We start from the raw sequence: 21,211 nt of genomic DNA on the forward strand, positions 1-21,211 counted from the left end.
ACCACTGGCAAGACTTATCCAAAAGAATAGAGAAAGGACCCAAATTAATAAAATTATGAATGAAAAGGGAGAGGTCACAACCAACACCAATGAAATAGGAAGGATTATTAGAAACTTTTATCAACAGCTTTATGCCAATAAATTAAGCAATCTGGAAGAGATGGAGGCCATCCTGGAACCCTTAAACTACCAAATCTGCTTTTTAAGAATCCTTTTCTCATGTAAGGGCATAGAACACCTGTCACCATGTTGACAGAGTATACTACCCCATGGTCTCAAAGGTATCTTAAAATGGGAAAGTATGAGCTTTTTGCAACCTGCTTGCTGGGGAAACAAGTGGGCAGGGAAGATGTCAACTACATGAAGACCTTTTGAGAAAGGCTGTACGTGAGGCCTAAGTTGTTTGTGTTTGTATCAGGAATACCTGATCATGCCTGATGGCAACGGTTCACTTTTACCAGAACCTAAATTTCTCTTTTTGTTCGGAGAAGCATTTCAATCCCAGCACCAATTCTTTGTGCTTCTAGCTGATACAGAGACATGATTTCCTGTTAGACTTCCAAGGCTGTTAGGTCCTTTTTTGTATGCTGATTGTGAATTATCCATTTGAGCCAGACATGTGTAATTGGAGTAGAATTACTGATACACTCAAGAAAGCAGAACTTATAAATTTGTCTAAAGCAGCCTAATGCCATGGCACATAATTTAATGTTCTCTTTTTTTCACTGGGCAACTGATCAGTATACCCGTGTCAGGTTCTGAGCCATCTTTGGCCAAAGGGAAAATCTCCTAACCTTTCATTAGTAGCCAAAAGAAATGAATGAGAGAGTCAAGTACATGGATCTAGGCTAATTCCATTTTCCTCTCTCTCCCTTTCATTCTCTTTAAATTCAAATTTTAGATAACAGGGAGGGGAAAGACAAAACCTGGTAAGGCACATAGAAAGCTTTTGTCCTTAATTCTATGCTGGGCAAGCTTGGTTAATAGTCGCTTAGGATAATAATGTTCCGGGGCTATATTTCCAAAACCGTTGGGTGTTTTTCTGATACTCCAAAGAATATCTCAAAATTTTCAGGGTGTATTAAAACAAAAATTAAAGGAATGTACTGTGATTTTGTCACATTTAAAAATTATCCTAAATAAACTAAGTTCATTCAGAAAATAGGTATTGCCTACTTTATGCCAGCTACTGGGCTAGGCACTTCAGTGCAGAACGATGCAACCCTTGCCCTCTAGATGTCCTAATTTAGAAAGGAAGATAGTCAATTAATAATTGTAAGATGGCGTGATGAATCTTCGCAGGGGAATAAACACCAAGAAGAAAATACATGTGATGTTATTGTCACATGCCTGGCTTGTAGTAAACACCCAGTAATGACAGCTGTTATTATTTCATGTTTTTACTCTGCTCATTGCTCACTAAGCACCAGCACCACTGTTCCCCGAGAAGAAATCTGTAATTAGGGATGAGAAGTGAAGAGAACATGGCTTATGCTCTAAGCTGTGGAGAGAAGGGAGAGGCTGGTATTGGACAGGTTGTAGAGTGGGAATCCGAGGCCTTATCTGCTCTGTCTAATAATGTGTTAGCTGACAGGATACAGAAGGGAAGGATTGTGCCCTTGGTTCTCTGCTGGCCTTGTAGGTACCCAGTTCAGTTCTGTGAATTGATTTGAGCAGCATTAACGGGTGGATCATTAAACATTTGTGCTGTTTTGCTTCGCTTTCTCTTATCTTTTTATGTAGAGGCTTATTTGTGTGAATCTTCTTGCCTGCTCAGTCATTCCAGCTTTCTCCTCCAAACCCCCTGTATTGACTGTAAAATGTCAGCACGCACAAGTTCAAAATGCAATAACAAATATGTCTTTGTTCTTTGGGTATTTCAAATCGCCACAGCATCTCACCCTGCCACAGGTAGAGTTGCCCCCCAGTCTCCTGTCTGACCCATTGGTGGGTGGAGCTGCTGTCCTGCCCTTTGGGGGCTTCTTGGTAACACCCTTAGTTAAATTCTCACCATATATCAATAGCTACAGCTGCTGATTCGGGGCTGTTGGCATTCTCCACGCTGCCAAACCCAACTCTGCGATAATGACAGCGTTTGCCAGCACGCTTGTGCGGTGACTCAGGAGACAGGGTGGCCAGCACAGCAGCCTCTTTGTGGGAGTGGATTTTGAGAAGTGCTAATTCCGTGGTGGTTTGGAGATATTAATATCGTGCTGGCAGTAGATAAACAGGCAGCAGAGGGGCACATAATGAGAGAGAGTCAGCCGTAGCATCTTGTCCTCTTTTCTCTACCGCACATCTTTTTCTTCTTCTTTTAAAAAAGTAAATTCCTGGGTTTTGATGAAGAGAACCTTTCAGTGGCTTAAACATGCACATGGAGTGGTTAGTCCAGCTTCCAGCATCTCCAGAGTCTGAGGTTCTAAACACTAGTGTGTTAAGAGTTAACTACATTTCTGAACAACACTAAATCATAGCATATGGTACAGTAGCCTATTGCTTACCCTACCTCCTCCCTGAAGGGCAGCTAACCAGATGGTTTGAGTGGGGCCTTTGGTGTAACTATGACAGACACAAAGAAAGACATAACCATCACTCTGCCCCAGTAGTATCGTGCCTTTTGTCCTCCAGTGCTTGCTACAGGTAACTTATGAAAAATTTGTTTTTGCAGTTTGCAGCTTATTTTGCTTCACATCAAAGGTCCCTTTCCAGCTTGGGGAGGAATCGTGCAAATATGTTTTATTTGTTGTCTGAGAGTCCTTTCCAACATACTCTGCTCTGGTTAGAGTATATAGAGGCCACTGACAGTGGCACCTCTTCTTCTGGTGAAGTAAAGAAGATTCGACACATTTGAGAATTGCTTTAACCAGGGTTTTAATCTGAATATTTCTGTAGTCCTAAAAAGACTTTATTTGAAGTATTGCTCCAAAGCTGGTCATCTCTGACTTTATACTTTTTAACCTAATTTTCCCCCATCTCTTTCCATTTCTTCATAAAGAATTTTCATTCCACCGTAGGAACACCACCACCACTCCTTCCCACCCCTGCCTGCCACCAAATTCATTCATAGCCTTACCTTTTAGAAGCCCCTTTGGGGTGGAAGAGCCACTGTCAGGAGTTCTGAGGAGACGCGAAGCACTGGGGTGTTATGTTAAACTAACCTTTCTAACATTGCCAAGCTGGAGCAAGGCATTTTTTTAGTTACAGTATAGGCTAGAAAGGAGATTTTAAGAAATTTAGGTCATGCTTTTAGGTGTTTTGTTTTTTATCTGTGTGCCTGATATTTTAGAGAAGACTTTTCTTGAGGGTAGTGACTTGTTTATAACATTCTGTAAATAACCCTGCCTAATGTGGGCTTTTTACAGATATTTTCTGCTAGTTTTTATGTATGGATTGATATAGCATCTGACTGTAGTAACCAGAAAGATGCTGAGCTAGGGAACTTCGTTATTTCACCTTTTATTTGGATTTCTAGCTTAGCAACTCATTGGTCTTGAAATCCTTGGCTTCTCTCTCCCTGTGTCAGGATGCGTTAAGACCTCCTGGTGCTAACTGTTATTATTTCTGTTGACTGAGCCCCATATGCACCTGTAGTGCTCACTGACCTATCTTTTCTGTTGCAGAAACATTGCTGAGGCCCTTGTCAGCAAAGGTCTAGCCACGGTGATCAGATACCGGCAAGATGACGATCAGCGGTCCTCTCACTATGACGAGCTGCTTGCTGCAGAGGCCAGGTGAGATGAAGAATTCTAAAGTGAACACATTGAGACCAACAGCCCCACTTTTTTTCTTTCCCACTATCCTGCCTATCCCTGAGAGAATGTGATGGAAGCCAGTGTGCTGAGAAAGCTTGTAGTATGCTTTTATCCCAGTTTGTCCCCTATCAAAAGAAAGGGGGCATAGTTTGAGTGTGCTATGTAACCTTGATTAAGTACACTTGGGCCTCCATTTTTTTTTTAAATCTGCAAAATAGGCATAAATTAGATATGATCTCATATGGATGTAAAATGAATCGTAGGTGAGAATATAAGATATTTTTACCACCACCGTCCTATCATTCCCTGGGACTAACAATGAAGTTCTGCTTGTGTGTGCAGGACATTTGCCTCAGGTTCTTGCCTCCAGAGACCTCTGCTCCCCAGCCCCTTACATTTATCACCTCTTGACCTTTTGTCATGTACAAAGGAAATGAAAACATTTATTAGGAAATGAGTTTTTGTTTCACACTCTGACAACTGGCAGGAGAGCATTTGAGAAGTCCTGTGACATTTTACTCTTGTCCTTCATCCCTGTGGCTGGTTGCCTCAAGGACGTGCATACTGCTTGGTGTTTTTTCTTACCAGTGACGTTCCTTATGGCTCTTACTAACAGAGATTCTGTCACTGGGTGGTGCTGGTAGTTTAGTGCTTCCCAGGAAAGAGCAAAAAATGAGCTGGGGATGAGCTGACTTGGGTACAGCAGACCGCTTGGGCTCAAACAAAATATAGACACTGTTTCAGAGAGGCGTATGTCGCACTCAGCCGCTTGTTTAGTTCTAGAAGTGTGGTAGTTGCCAGGTTATGCTGTACAGTTTGAGGAGGAATGAGTTTGGGCACATGTTATCTATACTCAGACTTTGTCATTGAGATCACTTCTTTTGCTTTTTGGCCCAGAACAGTGCCCTGATATGGGACATTTACCTCTAACACCATGTCACATCCTGATGGATAGAGCATCTGTAGAGTGTCAGCTAAGAAATCAGTCTGTCAGACTGTTGTGGCTTTTTGGATTCTTTCTTGTGGGTTTTTCCCAAGAGGCCCTGTCCAAACCCTAATTCAGGAACACAAAGAGTTCAGTGAAAACACCAGTGCCTTTGGTTGTTTAAGGCTCTTTAATGGCCAGCAGAAAATAATGTGATACATAATCCATAATTGGTGTTTCTCTCGATCCTTCCTCACTTCTTCCTTCTCTTCGTAACTATATTATCACTAAGGCGGCCTGGCTGAAAGAACCCATATTGGGAAATGCAGCTTCACATCGCTAAGTACTATTTGATGACCTACCTACTCTAGGAAATGGATAGTGATTAGACCGCACTTCAGTGGAATTCAGAGGTTGAGTCTGTGCTCAGCCTGTGGGTGGGCTCAGCGTGACCTGGTGGTAACTTGAAAAACAGGTTGTAAGTTCCCAGCATAGCAGGAAATATGATGGGATCTAGACTCCTGTTTTTGGCCCAGTGTCACTCTGCCACTAGGGAATATTTGTGACAGGCAGATACACATGAAAATAATTTGCTTAGCTGCTTTAGAAAGTAAGGCCAAAACAAACCATCTTCTTTTTTTTTTTTTAATCTTTTTTTTTTATCTTTTTTTTTTTAAGTTAAAAATACACCCATGGAAGGCTTGAACTCCCGACTCTGACACCAAGAGTCACATGCTCTACTGACTAAGCCAGCCAGCCACCCCAATAAGCTGTCTTACTATGCTGTTGGAAATAGCTACGTGTGCTGTGTTTGATGAGTATGCATAGATAGTGAAAGTTTTTTTTATAGATTATATTTTCAGTTTTTATTTAAATTCCAGGTGACATACAGTGTGATACTAGTTTCGGGTGTACGGTACAGTGCCTCCATCACCCGGTGCTCATCACAACAGCAAGCACCCTCCTTAATCCCCATCACCCATTTCCCCGGTCCACCTCCCCTCTGATACCAGCAGTTTGTTCTCTATAGTGGAGAGTCTGTTTCTTGGTTTGCCTCCCTCTTTTTCCCCCCCTTTCCTTGTTTATTTAGCTTCTTAAATTCCACATATGAGTGAAATCATATGGTATGTGTCTTTCTCTGACTTATTTCACTTAGCATTATACTCTATCTCCATCCATGTTGTTGCAAATGGCATGATTTGTTCTTTTTTATGGCTGAGTAATATTCCGGTGTGTGGGTGTGTGTGTGTGTGTGTGTGTGTGTGTGTGTGTGTGTATACACACACCACTTCTTTATCCATTCATCAGTCAGTGGACACTTGGGCTGTTTCCATAATTTGGCTGTTGTAGGTAATGCTGCTATAAATATTGGGGTGCATGTATCCCTTCAAATTAGTATTTTTGTATTCTTTGGGTAAATACCTAGTAGTGCAATTGCTAGATCATAGGATAGTTCTGTTTTTAACTTTTTGGGAAACCTCCATACTGTTTTCNTAACTTTTTGGGAAACCTCCATACTGTTTTCTTTTTTTTTTTTTCCTTTTCTTTCTTTCTTTTTTTTTTTTTTTTAAGATTTTATTTATTTACTTGTCAGGGAGGGGGAGAGGCAGGCAGAGGGAGATGCGGGCTCCCCACTGAGCAAGGAGCCCGGTGCGGAACTTGATCCTAGACTCGGGGATCATGAGCTTAGCTGAATGCAGATGCTTAACCAACTGAGCCACCCAGCAGATGTCCCTCCATGTTGCTTTCCAGAGTGATTGTACCAGTTTACATTCCCACCTACAGTGGAAGAGGGTTCCCCTTTCTCCACATCCTCACCAACAACTGTTATTTCTTGTGTTGATTTTAGCCATTCTATCAGGTGCAAGGTGATATCTCATTGTAGTTTTGATTTACATTCCCTGATGATCAGTGATGTTGAGCATCTTTTCTTGTGTCTTTTGGCTGTGTGTATGTTGTCTTTGGAAAAAAATGTTCATTGTCTCTGCCCATTTTTAATTGGATTATTTTTTGGGTATTGAGGATAGTGAAATTCAGAAGAAAACAACCTCTTTAGCACTCATTTTAAGCAGAATCAATGTCACAACGTGCTTGTCTGTTAAAGCTGTGAGCAGCCTAGAGATAATTGTGTTGAGCCATTGCTTTCAGACTGGTGGTGGAAAATACTGGCCTCGGGGTCATTGCAGTGTTGTAGGTTGAGTAAACAGAGAGGAATTAACCACTTCCCCAAGCCTGTGAGGCGTTGCCATAAGGCAGTACAGACCTCATAAAGAGGTAGGAGAAATGGCAGCGTGACCCGTGAGTCTTCCTTTAAACAGTATTGTAAGATCCAAGAAAGACTGGAACACCTGCCAGATGGGAATGATGGTTTTGTAGCCATTAAAAGATGTTTTCAGTTCAGAATGTCCTCTCCCCCCATTTTAGTGGTAGAGTTGACCTCGCTTGAAGACCACCTATTTGCTGGTACTCTGCTTTTAGTTTGCTTTCACTTTGGAGTACTCCATTTCCCGCATGATACACTCCTCATGTTCCCTTAGCATTCTTACCTGGTTCTGTCACATTACAGCATGTCAGAACTCTTTTTACATGTTTCTGCTGCCCCTTTTCCTGCTGTCTTTCGAATATTATTCGAGTTAAGGTTGTTTTCCCCTAGATAGATCAGCTGTTTTTTCCAGTTGAACTCTGCCTTGTAATTTTATGCCCCTGTTGGTGCGGTTCCTCCACCTCCCAGCATAGTGTCCTCTGCAGATCTCATTGGACCCTGAATAGAACCCCCAAACAAGAATGGCTTTGGTGTTGACCCCAAGTCTCTCACTGCATGGACTGTCACTTAACTGTTTTCTGATTATCATCCTTCAGCTACTTTTTAATCTTCGGTGATAGTGTGCTGAACCAGGCCAATTTGAATTAATTTCCCAAGTACAATTTCTTGAGGTGCTGTGTCTAATGCTTTAGCAAAGGCCAAATTAATAACATCTGCTATATTCATATCAGTCTTTCATCCTGGAACTTGTTAGGTAAATAATATGTGGATGAAGGTAATGTAGCAAGGCCAGCATTTTCTTTAGCCTTTCCCCACAGGAGTGTTGATTTCAACAGATGGCTTTGTCCCTGACCTCTAGATTCCTGTTTTTCCCTCTGGTTATCACTAGTGATAGCAGCATTGGTGCACAGTGCTCTTCCTTTGACTTTGCTTTCCGCAGCACTGCTTGGCCATTAATCCTTTTAGAGAAGCATTGTAAGCTTTGGGGAAAGGGCAGCCTGTTAACGGGCCTGCCTTTGTGGGTCAGCGCAGCTGCCCGCCCAGGAGTTGATGAGCTTTCTCAGGGCTCTGCTGCCGCAGCTTCCCCTGCAAGGGGCTCTGTTCTGCCGCACATGCTCAGACCATGTGACTGGAGTTCCGGGAGTGATGCGTTATATGCTCATGGGGAAGCCAGGAGAGAGACAGGGGGAGGAAGAGTACCAGTTAGAAGTTTGCCTGCTACTTTCCAGCGTATCCACCTGTCTGCCAGAAACAAGCTCATACCACCTCGGCGGCTCTGTTCAGTGTGCTGACCCTTCGAGACCCCTTCTTTCACATGCCTCTCTGCTTTTGGGAAACCTTCATTATACCTCCAGTAGCTGGCATATTTAGAGGAAAGCACATCATTTTTTGTTGAAAGGATAAATAAACACCTAATTCCCAATAGGTGCCTTCCTTTCCAGTTCAGTTGTCTATCATCGGCTGCCTCCTCCCTTGTTACCTTGTGTCCTGGCAAGATAAGGGTCCAGCATTTTTGCTGGTACTCTCACACCTTGCTTGTCTCGTGGGCTCCATTGAAAAGCCCTTGATTTTTGTCCCAGGCTTCTGAGAGTTTGTGTGTGTGTGTACATCATGTTTTTAGTAAAATAGACCTTATATGCAGCTGACCCATGCTTAGTGTTGTGACTCCCTGAACTCAGTTCCCGCTTGTACGGGCTTCGTTGGAAGTCTGACACATCATGTCTTTTCTGCACCACACTGATTTTCCATCCCCATATGGACTTACCAACATTTTCAGTTTTCATTTTATTGCAGTATTTCTTGCTCAGCTGCCTCACTGCATTACTTGGCTTGATGGGTGTTCTAAACTTAAGGTGGGGCTTTTGACTCCTTCAGAGAATCTGTCTCCTATCCTTCTGAGGTATTTCCAAGATACTGAGTCATTATTGGGACCCTTCGTATTTTCTCTCATACTCTAGCCTGTGTATTTGGTATAACACTTCCAGTTTAATTTTAAGTAGGCCAGAATGTGAATTTCCTTAGCATTCTAAGAGGTCTTCCGAGTGGGGTTTTGTTGAGCTTGCTGTGGGCACTGAAGATGAGCTGGTAATGCTTGGAGCCAGATCAAAGCCTGGCTGTGTGCCTTGTTTTCCTTGGACATCCAGACCCGGGGGATATCATCTGTGTGCATTCTCCCGAAGCTACCAGTAACTTGATTTAAAAATGTAATATTTTAAAATTTCCTAGAAACTGTTAGAATCTGTGGCTTATTGCAGGAAAACACAGAAGTTATGTTAGCTCAGTGTTGGGGCTTTATTCCTTTAAGGCACCTCTTAATTCTAAGATTTTGAAATTTCAACAGAAGGATGTATATATTCAAAAAAGAAAGTGATGCCCCAGCTTGACTGTGGGAAAGCAATTGCATCGAACAATCTAGTGTCTGAGCAGATTTAAATGAATTTAGATTCATTCTGGACATACATAATGAGGTTAGGGTTATCTCATGAGAAGAGACAAGGGCAGACTCTCCCTTATCTTTTGTATGTGCATCCGCTTTCTCGCCCGGCACACTACAGATTCAGAAAACTGGTGGTGTCCTCCATCTTTGCAAGGCAAGCAGAGGCCTGCCCCCATCTCAGCTCTGCCTGGGCTCCCTGTCTTTCCAGGCTTCACAGGGACTCATGTTTCCGATGGAACAAACCTTGCAATATTCCCTTTCTTTAAAAACAAAAACAGCTAGTGCTCCTGCCTTGCTGACCTCTGCACCTCTAATCTCCAAACCCCATAAACACCAGTCCTTGATTAAAATCCTATCAAATGTCTCTTGCTTTTACCTAGTGTGGTTCACAGCGCCCTCCCGGTTTGACTTCTCTCTGCTGGAACCTCTAGGAAATCTGTGCTGGCATTTCCATCACAGACTTTGATCAGGAGGCTAGAACTCGCTAACTATTTCCTAGGCCGATATCAGTAGTCATTATTAAGAGGGAAACTGAAGTAACATTCTCTCTTGGTAATGTAGTTATTGAGGGCCAAGGCAGGCTTACCATTTCCATGCATTTGTAGCAGTGAATTTTAAGTTTATTTCGCATTTCCACTGAAGTGCTTTCAGTACCACTGGGAAAGAGGTACTTTTGGTCACCTACTCTTAATCTAGCCGGAGCAGCTCCGCTTTCTTTCTGATTTATAGATGTTTTTCCACAGAATTTCAGTAGTTGAAAACAATTTTTTTTAAAGCTGTTTCTTGAAAAAAAATACAGAACTTTTGGATAGGGTCCCTCTTCTCTGTATCTTTAATTTAACTGTCCTTTACAATACTGGTTATGAACGAAATGTGAAAACTTCCTCACCAGCACTTGCCATTGCTAAGTTAAAACCTCTGGCTTTAGGATTCTTAAATGGAAGAGCTCAGCACTACTGGTTTGACACAGTTCGGATTGGTTAAATGTCTTAATAAAAAGCAAGTTTCGTCTATATATATCTATCCAGTGAGAAAACCGGTGTTGAACTTGTGTATTTTGAAATTTTAAAACTAATATAGCCTATCACAACATATAGATTACATGAGTTAACCAGCTCTCCAAGAAAACAGATCATTCCTCTTCTGGGAATAGTTGTTCAAGGCAGGTTTATCTTGCATGTGATGGCTTTGCATTCATTTCTTTTCTCCATTCTCATTTTCTTGAGTGTATCCTGGGTCCCAGGCATTGGGGATAATAGTAATGAAGAAAAAAGATAATAGACTCAAGCCTTACAAAGCATGTAATCTCGGAGGGACCGACATTAAATAACTTTAATAGTACCTCTGGAAATTGTGATTTTTCCCTATTTCTTCGCTTTTCCTCCTGTTTTCTTAGCCCCTCCTCCTTTCTCTCTTTCCATTATTAACACTTCCTGCCTTACATCTTTTTTTATTCCATCTCTCATTGCTATTAAATTTTCCCAGGAGAGCATTTCCCTGAAATTCATCTCTTCTATCCAGCCTCTGTTCTTATCTTCTCAATAGTTTAATGGTACAGCTTTAAATAAACCAAGATTTCTCACTTTCAGTCTAATGACCTCAACAAGTGAAATTTTCTTTGAATAAAACTAGGTGCTACTGAATACTGCTAAAAACAGAGCATTGATTGGAAGTTTTCCTCTTTCCTTTACTGTTCAGTTGTAGATTTCTATAACCCTGGGGTGCTGTTGAGTTTTTAGCCCAAATATCCTAGAAAGCTGGAGTTGGGGGAATGGTCGTCTTCTGCCCTCTCCACTCAGCTGCATTATGTCGTGCCAGTAGAGGTTGGAGGCCAGCGCAGAGAAAGAAGGCTATTCTTTCTCTTCAGTATCCTAGTGACTTCCTTTCTTTTTTAACCCTGAAAAGTGCACACCCCGCTGTATTTTGGGCTTGCAGTTATGTGTGATGGTCATGAGGTTGTTAATGGGATTCAGCACATGTCAGTGGGGCGGGGGGGTTCACTTTTGAGGAGTAGGGTAGATCAGCTATTGCAAGTGGATGTGGTAACAGGAAAATGCATTAAAAGAACTGGTGTGGGGAAGTGATTTGACGATACAGCTGAATGTGGGGAAATTTAGCTTTTCCCTTTCTTCAGAAAAGATGATGCACTCAACATCCAAATAGCAGTAATCAATCTGCATTTAAAGCAACACAAATGGCCACTTCTGGAGAGCTGCATAATGTCTCCGTTTCCAGATAGTTTTCTCCTTCAGGATATTAAGAGGATCTTCTCACTCTCTTTATTCTATCCTTCTCTTCCCTCCCTACCCCCAGTTCCTTTTGTGGAACTCAGGCTGTGAGATGTATCTTGATGACTAGTATGAGGGTTTGGGGTACAGTTGGAACCCATTAGGTTCTTCTGCTGTGTTGTACACAAAGCCATGGGTGGTTCTACAGGTCATGGTCAAATAACGAACTCAAAATAAATCTTCCTTGCCCGATCTTTTCACTGGTCTGCCCTGGTGTTATATTCATTCAGAGGAAGTTCTAGAGTTACCTTTCTACCTAATTTGGTTTGTCTGCACACACCACAGAGCAGCTTATCCTCCTCACTATTCTCTTGGCCAAGAGGCACTGCTCCTTTCACACAATGCCTGAATATTTGGTTTCAAATATATTTCAAATTTCAAAATAACATTTGAAGATAATCATACTGGAAATGTAATTTTCATCCAAAATGAATTGTAACAATAAAATGAGAACACTTGACATTGACTGTTGACTCTTTTAAACATCTTACAGGTTGACTACCTAAACCATTGATTCTCAAAGTATGATCCTCCAACCAGTGATGTCGTTGTCACTTGGGAGCTTGTTAGAAATATGAATTCACTGGCCACCCCTCTCCCCAATTTTTCCCCACCTGAGACCCACTGAATCAGAAACTCTGGAGTTGAATCACAGGAATCTCTTATAACACATACTTCAAGGTAATTCTGGTACACACTAAAATTTAAGAACCACTGCCCAATTCCTGACCACTGTAAAACACTTCGAAATAGGTGTTCTTTTCCGGAAGATTAATCCTTGTTATAATTGGAATTAAGAGCATGGTTCTAAGTAGTAGAGAACAACCCAGGGAATGAGAAGCTTTGGATTTCTTTGGACTTCACTACCTAGTAGTGCCCTCCCTGTGATCACAGCCATACTTGTTCCCCACCAAGGGAGTTGAATACCTGCTTATTCCCTTTGGCTCTTGTCTCTATCCCCTTCCTCATACTCTGCATTCATGGCTCCTTAATTTGATTCCTTCTGAGTAGCCTCCACCAGCTCTTGGCTAATTTAATATGAAATCATCTTGAGGGTTGCTGCACTTGCTGATTTGGCTCATCTGCAATGTCAGGTGGTTGAGTGGGTTGGAGAGCTGAGTCTCTATTACCAGCATCCCTATCCTACTTTTGCTCTAATCCTTGGAAATCTCTCAGGACGACTGTAGTTCGAATAATTAATCACTGATACATCAATGTGCAGGATTTTATAGCTGCTTGCGAAGAGGAAATCCTCTTCATAGCTTTCTTTCATTTGCAGGATTCTTTGCATCTAAATTTCTTATAAACTCTCCCGCGCACTTCTGTTTTATCCTAAGCTGCCCCTGACTCTTGCCCTCCAGCTTCAGGCACAGAAGTTGAGAAGGATTACTTCCCATTCCTCTTGCTTTTGCATCAAGTCCAGAGAGGCAAATTTCTAGTGGAATGGCAATGAATCTTTTCTAGTAAGTCCCAGTAAATGTAGCTTACATTGGAAAAACCATTTTCTAAACAGTGAGTCTGTTGCTTTTCACTCAGTCAGAAGACACACATTAAAATTTTCTCTGATTTGTTCATGTTCCAGTGACAAATATTTCATTAAGTGCATTGGGGATAAAAACAAACACATGGTTTCATGGGGATTTGGAGGAGCAATTTAGTCAATACAAATATAGTTCTAAGAGTGGAGATATATGTAGGTATCTTGATGCATAGGGAGGAAGCACCTAAATCACAGCCTTATCCCCTGCGTCCCTGAGGCCCGGCATGTTCTGCTGGTTCACCTTAGGAAAGGGAGATGGAAACCAGGATCAGTATGAGTCGCCCTATGACACAGCGGTTCCACTTTTATTAATTTATCCTAAGGAATAATTAGGGAAGCACCCAACAGTTTATTTAAAAGTTATTCCTCATGGCATTATTTATAATAGTATTCTAGTCACATGAGCATCTAGCAATAGGTGATTGATTAAATTATGGAGCTTGTATCCATGTGATGGATTTATCTTCAGCTATTAGAATGATGTAAAAAATTAAAACGTAAGGAAGCATTCATTTAATTATCATTTCTAGCAGAAAAGAGACTACAAAACTATTCCACAATTTTCTTAAAGTGTAGGTGTGGGTGGGTGGGTGTGTATATAAGCGCTTAGAAATTATGTTACTGGTGCTTTGATCTTGGAATAAAATTATGGATCATTGTTCCACAATTTTTTTTAAAGAGTTTACTTATTTATTTATTTGAGAGAGAGAGAGATTTAGAAAACGAATGGGAGGAGGGGCAGAGGGAGAAGCAGACTCCCTGCAGAGCAGGGAGCCTGATGTGGGACTTGATCCCAGGACTCTGGGATCATGACCTGAGCTGAAGACAGACACTTAACCAACTGAGCCACCCAGGCTCCCACTTTTTTTTTTTTTCCCTAATGACAATGTATTGCCTTTGTGATCAAGATATGGAAAGTTATAAAAGCAAGATCATTGGGGCTGTCATTGCTTCCAATCTCACCTTTCTTGAGGCCTTGTCCTCTCAAAAAGACTTTAGACTACCCAGCTCTTAATAGTCCTTTGGTCCTAATCCGAGACAGTGGAATTTGCTTGTGTTTCCCATCAATCTAGCACTGGGGTACCTCTTCTCTAGTAGTTGTCCGCCACAGAGCTCACAATCCATCCCACCCCCCACCGCCCCCCCCCCTTACCTAAGCATTGCAGGTATGTTGTCACCCCTGGCACAATAGCAGGTGTCTTGGTTTCTTCTTACATTAGTTTTAGATGAGATGATGGCTTAGAGTTCTTTGTTATTTGCTTTATTGCCTCATAATACCTAGTGACTCATTAGTCTGCCTACCTCCCCTTGACCGTAGGATTCAGTTTTCTCATTTCCAGTCCATGTACTCTCCGTCTTTTCTGTCTGTCTTATCAGTAATTCTGAATCTGTTGAAAATTCAGCTGCACAGTCTTAGCACCCCCCCATCAACCATTGTGCACCTGTGCCTGCTCGCAGCATATCTGATTTTCTGAGCGTCAGGACCCTATTGCTTCCTCCAGCTGCCAAGGAGCCAGTAGAAAGGCCAAAGGGATTGTTTATTGCTGCTGTGTTTCATTGATATCTATATTTGGTTCATGCTGAAACACTGTATTCATCAATGTGACCTGAAACACAGTGAGAGGTGCTTTAGAAGTTTAGCAAGTTATTTACTCTTTGTTCTGCTTTTTAACCTTTTCTGTTGGAATTGTTTTCCTTTCCCCTCAGTCATCCATCCTGTGCTGTCTAGTAGGAGCTCCATATAATCCTGCCACTTTGTTCTGTTTCATTGTTTGTGGTGGTCAGAGCTTTGCTCCCACTCACTGCTGTTCCCTCTGTTGCCCATCTCCTCTAGTCCTTAATGTACTTCTGCTTCTGCTCAGAGGCCAGGCTCTAGCTCCTCTGCTGTGCACCTTTCCAAGTAACAAAACCGAGATGCTTAAGAACTGGAACGTAGATCATGAAACTGTATCCAAGAGAACCGGCAAGCCTCACTCTCCGGCCCTACAGTCACTTGGGCATTACCCATGTCTCCAGTTTGAAATATTTTCAGCATTCCACAATACTCAGTCACCAGTCATTTTTTCAGCTTTACTTGGCACACTATAATCAAACCAGGTGACCCTGAGTTATAGAATTTATGTGAACATAGCTTCTGTGTTAAACACCTTAATAAATATTAAGGACAGAATCCTAACCCTCAAAGGGCCTGAAGTCTTACCTGTAAGAAATAAAGAGTAACACATTAATAAACTTCAAAAGTAATGTATTATATTTAATAATTGCCTGCTGAACCAAATGATACACATACATTCACATATAGGTGAAATATAATAATTCTATTTATGAGAATATGATTCTGCTATCATTTCAAAGTATAGTTCATAGAGACTCGCAGCATACAAACTGCAGCTTACTAGGACCCCAGGTTAAGTATTCCTGAAGTGATAACTAGTTTATGATTGTGGTGAGGTTGTTGCTATGGACACACCATAACGATTTTCATTCTGTAATTTGGACCTGGCTAGGCACCCAAAATGAATAACTTACAGGACACATGGAGACTGTGGGCCTAATTGAATTTGGAAGGAGTAATATGGAAATCATGTGAGGGACATAAACTGGGACCGTATGGTAGAGGCCCATGAAAACCAAGCACTGTATTTTTCACTCAATGTCTCAGGTTGGTAGTCTTTGTTTTGGGTATAAAAGTAGGACAACAAAGTAACAAAACAGATTTTTATGGAGAAGTCATGCAAAAATGTGTGCAGTGTCAAATCAACGTGATGTGCAGTATCAAAAGGGATTGAGTGAGTTTAATTAAAAATTTCCTGATGTTATCTTAGAATAAATTGGGGAAGGCCTGGCCCAATAGGGTTACAAAAAGGCCATGTGAGTACAATTAGGAAGGAAGAAAATATTGGATGTAGGCGATGAAGCAGAAGCAGTTAAGGGACATTTTGGTTTCTAGTTACCAAGAAAGTGTTGTTAAGGGGAACTTATGGATTCAGGATCTCCTGATCTCTCTCAGCTCTGCATCCTCCCTTGCCTCATCATTCCCTGGGTACGTCTCTGTTGTGTGCCATTTCTGCTTTCCATCACTTTGTTTTCTTTAGATCTCTTTTATGTATGAAAGTAGTTGACACCCTGTTGGAAGCTCCTGTTCCCCAGAAAAATTCACAGGTGTATTCCTGTTGTTTCAGGGTAGTTTGTAGGTAAACCCAGCATCCTAAGTGTGAAGCTCATATATGTCCCCAGGTTAAGAATTCCTGATGAGACCACCGTTCTATAATTGGATCAGGTTCGATCTAACTGTAAAGCCTTTGGCTTTCTTTGTAATCGCTCAAAATCATATATTGGGAATAATAATTACCATCATTGAATTGGAATTAAGACCACAGCCTAGGGGCGCCTGGGTGGCACAGCGGTTAAGCGTCTGCCTTCGGCTCAGGGCGTGATCCTGGCGTTATGGGATCGGAGCCCCACATCAGGCTCCTCTGCTATGAGCCTGCTTCTTCCTCTCCTACTCCCCCTGCGTGTTCCCTCTCTCGCTGGCTGTCTCTATCTCTGTCAAATAAATAAATAAAATCTTTAAAAAAAAAAAAAAAGACCACAGCCTAAAAAATAATAATAAAAATTTAAAAATTAAAAAAAAACACACACCACGGCCTGTTTGTTGGCACAAGATGAACTGTTGCATGTCAGTGGTGCCTTGGAGAAGATTGGTCCTTCGGTTTTACTGCCTGAGCAAGGGACCTTAAAACCTTAGAGCAAACTCTACTCCTTTGCGTTAAGAGTGCTAAGATTCTATTCCTGTGGTGTTGAGGCATTGGAGGTAATCTCGCTTCAACGGTGTGCTTACCTGTCTTTGCAAAGTTCATGTTTTAACTTTAACTGGGGAGGCAGTAGCATCTCATACATGAGAATTTCAAACTTTAAAGAAAGAAAAGTGTTTTCCAGTGATTCGAATGGGATTCCTCTCCCACACTGTGGCTTCTAGATGCTTCTAGAAGCCACCTAGAAAGCTGAGTTTTTATCCCTCTTTTGCCCCATTACCCCTTTGTGTATGTAGGTGGGCGTACACTCACTTTTCCTGTCTGGTGATGATTTCTGTCCATTATTTACACATCTTGGCTTTGCCATCTTTATACTGCTGCTTCCTGGAGGCAAATGCTTCTGAGAGGAGCAGGCTGTGTTCTGCCCCACTGCTTTCTTTCTCCTGGCTGGCCTGAGCACCAGCCTGCTTTTGTGAGAAAGCAGCTATTAAGCAGACACAGCAGGAGAAGTTTAGAAGTCAGGAGTTTCATTCCTTGCCTAATGAAAAGGGATGTTGAGCTGTGGTTGCAGCCTGCGGGGAGAGGGAGTGGGGGAGGGGAGTCAGGTGTTTGCTCTGTGGCGACTGTTTCAGTGGAAGCAGACCTGCTACCTGAATGTCCTCCCAGGTCTCAAAGACCCAGCTTCCCAAACCCAGGGAAACTTGGTTACATAAGATGCAGGGGGCCCCACTGAGAAGTAGTGACAAAGCAGCAGACGCTGGATCTCCACTTTATTTACCATTTATACAACAGTTGGTAGGCAGGCATGTCACATATCCTTACAGTCCTGGAACAAGATGTATATTATGTCTCCTTTGGCAAGCCTGCCACTCTTGGTGCTTGCTCCTTTCCTCTTTGAGCTGCGTGCATGGATTCTATACTGGGTACTTCCCCCAGATACTCTCTTGAGAAGAAGCTCTGCTGTGGCATCAGCCTTGTTTCCGGCTGAGGGAGGTTTTCCGGGGGTGCCTCCCAGGTCATTTCTGCAGCACTTTGGGAACAAGAGCCAAAGCAACGTCAGCACAGGGAGGGAGACCCATGCTGGATTAGACCGTGTAACTGATTTCTCAGACAGCCCTCATACTTTGCTGCCTGGGTCTGGTGTACCACTTACCCTTCCGAGTGCTTCCTAGGTGGGCATTATTTTATTTAGTGCTTATAAATTATTAACTTCCGATTTTGCCTCTGTTTTCTTAAGAACTAACAGTGAGCACTGTTTCTCTGTTTATACATCATGATAATAAAATATGGCTTTCTTGCTACCTCTTGAATGTGCCCGAAATTGAACTAATTTAGCAGTCATAAGTGTGAAAAAATTAAGTCTTTGAAGGTTTTTCCAAAATTAATGCCAATATGCAGATAAACAACTGATCGTATTCTTTTTAGGAACAAGGTAGAGAATAAAGAAGTTTTTCTTTTTTTCAAAAATTTTTTATTAAGGCTTAATTCTAAAAAATTTTGTTTTTTAATTCATGTTTTCTGGTTTTAGGGTATTATGTTTTTCTCTCTTAAGCATGCTTAATCTTGGCTAAGTCATGGATTTCTGCTTTGAGCACAGAGCTGCTTTGGGGTCACCAAAAGAAAGCAGAATTTTAGTTTATCACCTCACTGCTTTTGCCTCGAGAACCTTTGTTTTCTCACTTAATGCTCAGGCCCTGTTCTTTTTCCTTGTAGTTTATGAGATGCTCTCCAGCCCCCAGGAAAGGCCAGAAGTTCAGCAGTGCTTACATGAACCCATCTGTTTATAGGGCAGGTCCATTTATTTTGGTTGTCCTTGTTCTTAGAAGAAGATAAAGCTGTAGGCATTTTGTGCCCCCAGAGGACTTGCAGAAGGCTTAGCAGGCCTTGCCTTGAAGGAAGGTGAGTTACAATCAGGGTGGCAGTGAGCTTGCCTCACCTCACAGAGGCTTCTTGTTCCCAAGGCTGCGCCTTCAAGTTTATGGTGGCAACATGAGGAGAGTCTGCTGATGGTGGAAGGATGTATGCTGGGCGTTGTGAGGTGGAAGAGTCAGATCTGTTCTGGGTCTCCAGCCACTGGTTTTCCATATAAGCCATCCTCCCATCCTCTGCCATTAGTTTGCAATCCCAAGGTACTAGCAGCATACCTTGAGAACCAGCCCCGGTCTGTGATCATTTAACACATTCCCTGAATGATAGATCACTGGACTAAATTATAAATGGAAAATTTTGACCCACTTGCAATTTCTAAGGCTAAAGCCCTCCATTCAAATTCAGGAGGAACCATGTGAATTCAAGGAACTCAGAAATGCTGTTTCAGTTAGCACAGATCAGAGTGAGTGTTTTGCTTCATTTTTATTAAACATCTGTACTTTCATTTCTTACCCTTGTTATGGAATAGAAAGTAGATAGTAAGTTATTTCTGAATAGAAGGCATTTCAAATTAGTTGAGTAAGAGATTCCCAGAGGTGGAGGCAGGGGTGAGGGGTGGATGATAACATCCCAAGTATATAAGAAGTAGGACTGTGCCACTTGGCACTGAGCAACTCCTACTCCATTTGGTATATGTGAGTTTTTTTGTTTTTGTTTTTTTTTTAAAGATTTTATTTATTTATTTGACAGAGAGACAGCCAGTGAGAGAGGGAACACAAGCAGGGGGGAGTGGGAGAGGAAGAAGCAGGCTCACAGCAGAGGAGCCTAATGTGGGGCTCGATCCCATAACACCGGGATCACGCCCTGAGCCGAAGGCAGATGCTTAACCGCTGTGCCACCCAGGTGCCCCGATATATGTGAGTTTGATTCAGAAAGTTAGGACCTGAAAGTAACCCCTGCAGGGTAGTGGCCTCTATTTCCGGTCATTAATAAGTAAGAGCCTGAGCAGGGTAAGGTAGAAGTGGGGTTGCTAACGTGTAGTGTGAGGGCCCAACATACTAATCCTGGTTTGTGCATTTTTCTCTACACTTTGTCTGGAATTCAGAAACTCTAAAAAGGCTAGTCTGGAGAGTGGGTACACCCCCCTGAATCTCTGTTTTCCATTCTCTAAACTCAGACATGCTGCTTGCTTTGGTCTGCAGTTTGGCAGTGCCCTGGAAGGTCTTACCAAGTAGCGCAGTGACTTAGTGATTTACCTGTCCGCTTTTTATTCCCTGGTCCTCCATTGTACATGAGTGATCACACCCAGTGAGGCTGCTTAGGCTTCCATCCCTGAAGCTACCACCCAGGGGATTAGGAGATAAAAGATGGGGGATTGGAGCAAACCAACCAGTGATCAGATGTGTGACAGATTCCCCCCAAATCCCCCGCTAAATCCGCTGTTGTTATAACCTGAAACTGATTTAAAATGAGGCTTAATGTCAGTTAGGTAGTTTTTGCTAATTTTTTCCCCACTCTTAAAAATGACTTTTCCGTATAGTATTTCTTCATTCAGGCCAATTTATCTTTTTACCTGGGAGGAACTTATTTCCATTAGAATTGGAACACTAGCTGCATATTTTGCATTTAAAATGTTTCATGTGATTAAATGCAGAAAGAAACACTATTACTTCTGTTTCTTCGGAGTGTGCTCTTCCAACTGATTCCTCTTTTGTGCCTGGAACAATGCCTTTAATTTGGAAACAAGTTCGGGAGCTCTCTCTGATTACCAGGCACACTGTTAGCTGAAACTAGCAGCCAAGTACTCAGAACTGGGCGTAGAAGAGCAGGCTTGTCTTCTCCCCTCTACCAAATGCTCTTGCAGAGACTGGCTACTGAGCAGTGTGCAGTGTGACTTGTGTAGTGATAGACACCCCCCCATTTGAATGACTTCTCTTCTCACCCCTTTTTTCCCACCCTCCTACCCCTTCCTGATGTGATTTGTATATTAATTGGGTTTTTTCTTCTCCCTTTACAGAGCTATTAAGAATGGCAAAGGATTGCACAGCAAGAAGGAAGTGCCTATCCACCGTGTCGCAGACATATCTGGGGTGAGTTGTGTCCCTGAATAGAGCTGTGTGGCTCAGAGGCGCCAAGAGCTTGGCTGCTTATTCACCAAAGGGCTTCAGCTTATGTGTTTTCTGTAACTCGTTTGTTTTCAGACACAGAATGTGAATTTTTCCAGGGCTTCTGCTTATGCATCTATGGAGATCCTGTTTTATATTCTGAAAAAAGCAGAATTCAAACTAGGGCATAAAACCTCCTCCTATCTCTTCACCTGAACTGTTACTGTGTTGCTTTTCCATTTTTTCATTATGAGGAGTTAGAAGATATGTCTTCCCA

General features: G+C 42.2%; 1 protein-coding gene across 2 annotated transcripts in view; it reads left to right on the plus strand.

Moving 5' to 3' along the window:
• SND1 (staphylococcal nuclease and tudor domain containing 1) overlaps positions 1-21,211 on the plus strand; it is a 412,648-nt gene that overhangs the window by 220,183 nt on the left and 171,254 nt on the right. For both annotated transcript variants that reach the window (XM_034671485.1, XM_002913419.4), the window contains exons 13-14: positions 3,621-3,731; positions 20,847-20,919. In XM_034671485.1, the coding sequence (XP_034527376.1) occupies positions 3,621-3,731; positions 20,847-20,919 (184 nt within the window). The remainder of the gene's footprint in view (positions 1-3,620; positions 3,732-20,846; positions 20,920-21,211) is intronic.

Source organism: Ailuropoda melanoleuca, chromosome 1 (genome assembly GCF_002007445.2).
Source record: "Ailuropoda melanoleuca isolate Jingjing chromosome 1, ASM200744v2, whole genome shotgun sequence".
NCBI classification, from domain to species: domain Eukaryota; kingdom Metazoa; phylum Chordata; class Mammalia; order Carnivora; family Ursidae; genus Ailuropoda; species Ailuropoda melanoleuca.